Genomic DNA, 4,736 nt, shown 5'->3' on the forward strand with positions numbered 1-4,736 from the left:
ATAAATAATATAATAACTATGTAGCATAGAAAATAGAAAACATGGATACGATAATTTATATATTATATAATTATAAATTATATAAATTAATAATAAAAATTTATGTAAAAAAAATATGTTTCAATTTTTTTTATCAAAAAATGTTTTTTTATGACATGTTAAAAAATTTTATTCTTTATTTTATAATTATAATAAATTTAAATTTTTAGAAAATTAATATATTTCTATTTTTTTAAATTGTATTATAATTGTGTTATAATTATCATAAATCTAATAAATATTTTTTGAATTAAACATTAAACCATATATGTCTTAAATAATATATATGTCTTAAATAATAGTGTTTGTATGTCAGTATAATAGTGAACTCTCAAACTTACATATATCGATAATTATCTTTTAGAAAAGCAATAACATACTTTATTAATATAAGACAAATAGATATAAACAAACATAAAATTTTTAAAAATTTATTATTATTATAAAAGTTATTAGGAGATAGTTTCCTAAAAGAGATGTAAAATTATATTTTTCTCCAAAATCAATGAAAAACACAATGTTTTATTTTGATGACATGTATTATGGCAAAAGTTACTTGTAGTTGGCTAAAGTCACTAAAAACTAATTAATAAATTTGAATTAAATAATGCTAATTTAATGATTCTTTAAAACACTCCTAATTATATTAATTAAATTTAATTCTTATAAATTTCGCTTCATATTTTAACTTTAATTTAATTGTGCCAAATTCCCATTAATTGATCATAATTTATCTGTGGTTAATTTGAGTTTTGTTAAGTGGCAGGGTTCTGTGGATGGTGGTGTGTGTCAGTTCTCTTTCGTTGAAAGAGCCACCAAAATCAACATCAATGTAACATCTCAATCTTGGAAGGAGTGAGATGAAAGCAGAGGGTCACGCGTAGCTTTAACTGAGTCCATAACCAAAGTTGGAGAAGATGGAAGAGATCAGTTCCTGTTTCATTTGGTGACCTAATCAACGGAAGCATTTAAAACCCAACGTATTTGGGCTCGTGAAAGGTCAATACAGGTTAAAAGTTTAAAACCAGTGTCCCTCCCTGCTCCCCCCCTTCTCTCTATATATACTCCCCTTTCACTTCCAATTATCTATTCTTCCCTCTTATGCTCCAACACAACGAGTTTTCAGATACCACTGCCTTTGCATTTCTGTGTAAACATCCAAAATTCACTTCTAACTTCGATTACTCCTTTTGATTTCCAAACATGAGAAAGTTGTGTTTTAACCCCAAGACGCCGTCGTTTGCCTTGGCCCGCAATTCTCCTTCTTCGCCACAATCTTTAGTCTCATGCCCAACACCGCCCAGGCTCAGCTTTTCTGAACCTACCAGCTTCGACGAAGATAGCTTCATGGAGGAAGCAGAGGCACTCATACTGAAATGGAACCCTGACTCCTCAGCCTACGCCAAAGTCACTTCCCTATTTTACCAAGACAAAACCGAAGCCAAACACTACATTAACTGCGTTAACCAGCTTCATCAAACCATGCATTCCTTGCTCTCTCACAGCCCTTCCTCCCATAAACTTATCCTCGCTCACAACCTAATGCAGATCGCCATGAAGAGACTCAGGAAGGAGTTCTACCAGATCTTATCCATGAACCGCGCTCACCTTGACCCCGAATCAGTCTCCGCCAGATCCTCTCGCACCTCCGCCAATTCCAGCTCATCCGATTACGACGACGACTTCGCGGCGGAAGACGACGATATCCGCGCTGCTGGCGACTCTATCTCCGAAGTTGAGCAGGTTTCCTCAGGCGCCATGGCGGATCTGAAACTAATCGCCGACTGCATGGTCTCTTCCGGCTACGCGAAAGAGTGCGTCAGCGTTTACATCATTATCCGAAAATCCATAATCGATGAAGGAATCTATCGCCTCGGCGTTGAGAAAATGACCTCCTCGCGCGCTAACAAGATGGATTGGGAAGTGCTTGATTTGAAAATCAAGAATTGGTTAGAGGCAGTAAGGATTTCCGTTAGAACGCTCTTTAACGGAGAGAGAATCCTCTGCGACCATGTCTTCAGTTACTCAGATTCCGTAAGAGAATCCTGCTTCGCCGAGATTTCCAGAGACGGCGCCTCTCTCCTTTTCGGATTCCCCGAACTCGTCGCCAAAACAAAGAAATCGTCGCCAGAGAAGCTGTTCCGCGTGCTCGACATGCACGCTGTGGCTTCAGAACTGTGGCCGGAGATCGAGTCCATCTTCTCCTCCGATTACAACTCCGCCGCGCGTACTCAGTTCCTCACTTCACTTCAACGACTCACCGAGTCTGCGCAATTCTCGCTCGCAGAGTTCGAGTCCACGATCCAAAAAGATTACTCCAAGTCTGCGGTTAACAGAGGTGGCGTCCACTCGCTCACGATCCAGACGATGAATTATCTGACACTCCTCGCAGATTACGTCAACGTACTCTCTGACATATTCCCGCGCGACTGGCTTCCGCTACCGAAGTCTTCATCGCTGCCGGAGTCTTATTTATACAGTCCGGAGTCTGATTACTCTGCGTCGACGCCGGCGCTGACGGTCCGCTTTGCGTGGCTGATTCTTGTACTCCTTTGCAAGCTCGACGGCAAAGCGCAGCATTGCAAGGACGTTTCACTATCTTACTTGTTTCTGGCGAACAATCTCTGGTACGTGGTGGCCAGAGTCCGAAGCTCGAGCCTGCAGTACGTGCTTGGCGACGATTGGATTACGAAGCACGAAGCTAAAGCGAAGAGGTTCGTCGCGAACTACGAGAAGGTGGCTTGGGGAGAAGTGGTTTCATCGCTGCCGGTAAATCCGGCCGTAGCGGAGGCGAGGACGGTGTTTGAGAACTTCAACCTCAAATTTGAGGAAGCATATCGGAAGCAGAACTCGTTTGTGGTAGCTGATAGAGAACTGCGAGATGAAATAAAAGGTTCGATCGCGAGAAGTGTTGTGCCGAAATATCGCGAGTGGTATAATGCGCTGCTTGCTACGGTGGGATCAGTGAGGGACTTGATGGTAAGGGAGTATGTCACGTTTACCCCTGAAGACATTGAAAATTACCTCGCTAACCTCTTCTTTTTTGGAACGTCATCCAGTTCTGTATCGTCCTCGTCGGTAACTTCCTCCCCTCTCCGGAGTTGGAGTTAAGTCACACTTTCGCCGTTATTTTTCTTGATTCTAGTAATGATTATAGAGTTTTTTTTTTACATGACCAAACATAACGACTTTTTCAGTTTTCTGAGTATAGCAAATGTAACCATGACTTCATCAATCAGGTTTCTTCTACTTTTTTACCTTCCGTTTCTGGATTTCATCTGCTACATAAACCAATCGATAAATTCGTTTCTTGCATCAGTAACCCAGAGTTCCTTACCAACCTGTTTGCTTCTGGTGAACAGAAGAAGGAATGGGAAGCACGAAAATTAAGATAAAAGAAAAATACCTAATTAACAATTTGGGTAATGATACTTTGATATTTTTTCTTGTATTATTATTATTTTATTATAACATTTATTTATATTTAATATTATTATCCTAATATAATATTGTATCATTAAAAATAATTATCAAATCATCACGAGTCAAATGAAAAATATAATTAAAGTATTAATATAATTAGTTAAATTATTAATGTCATAATTATTTAGAAAATATTTTTAACACGTGAAAACTCTTTTTAAGTGAACTCTTTAATAACAAATATCACTCTATATATCTCAAATGTTATCTTTGTATTTTTTAGTTTTAAAAACTAAAAATATCTCAAACTCAATTAAACATCATAAAATTTATTTTATTTTGTTAAAATTAAATATGAAAGTTTTGAGATATTAAAAAAGTGATCATTTTATAAGTTGAGTTTTTTTTTTTGTTTATATTGGCTAAAGACAAGAAAGAGAAGAGATTCGTTTGCAAAAATTCTATTACGTTAAATTGCAAAATATTTATTACGTTAAATATCAAATATCAGTTAGAGCATTAAGATACTTGAGTATATAAGTGATTATAGAAGGTTGAATGTATACTTTAAGACTATTATCACACATATTTCTAGGTCTTTTTGAATTTAGACTATTATGAAGATATTAAATAAATATTTCCAAGACATTATGAATGGATATCATGATATATATTACTAACTAATTACAATATTAGGATCCGATTTATTTAACTTAATTATCATATTTAATGAACGGTTATCCACTTAAATGAATTTTACTTTAAACAAGGGTGGTATATAAGCTTGGTTTAGACTCGACTCTTCTAAAATATTATATGTTTTGCACAACTTTGGATAATATCAATTGCAATCTAAGTGATGTGATTTAAAATGCACTTTTTTTTGGACATTTTCAATTTTTTATTAATGAGGGGTTGTTAATAACAATGATAAGTTTAACTTATTTGGATATTTTAATGGGTCACATCTTTTCGAGTTCTTCTTAGTAGTTACGTACTTTCGTGGAAGTTGTTCTAAATATCCGCGTTTGAAGTAAAATTGTTTTTTTGTGCTCAACTCACCCTTCATCTAAGTTTTCTTATCTTGTGTTTTCCTTTTCTCTTCATTCTTCATTCTTCGCATTCTAAAGCTTTTATAAGTTCTCCAATATTTCTCGTTGCCATTTTCAGTCATCTTTGTCAAGGTTCATTCCCAAAGCTATCTTTTATTGATTTCCTAATTCTTCTGTTGTAAATAGCCTCTTAGTGAGTACGAATATTGTTGGTATTGTAAA

At 35.9% G+C, this 4,736-nt stretch overlaps 1 protein-coding gene across 1 annotated transcript; it reads left to right on the forward strand.

Moving 5' to 3' along the window:
- Positions 1-828: 828 nt before the first annotated feature.
- Positions 829-3,274, forward strand: LOC137814393 (exocyst complex component EXO70H1). The gene has a single exon (XM_068617102.2). It carries the CDS (start codon positions 1,243-1,245, stop codon positions 3,148-3,150), a length of 1,908 nt encoding a protein of 635 aa, XP_068473203.1. The 5' UTR covers positions 829-1,242; the 3' UTR covers positions 3,151-3,274.
- The last annotated feature ends 1,462 nt before the right edge of the window (positions 3,275-4,736 follow it).

This window comes from Phaseolus vulgaris, chromosome 1 (genome assembly GCF_051622355.1).
Source record: "Phaseolus vulgaris cultivar YP4 chromosome 1, ASM5162235v1, whole genome shotgun sequence".
Taxonomy (NCBI): Eukaryota; Viridiplantae; Streptophyta; class Magnoliopsida; order Fabales; family Fabaceae; genus Phaseolus; species Phaseolus vulgaris.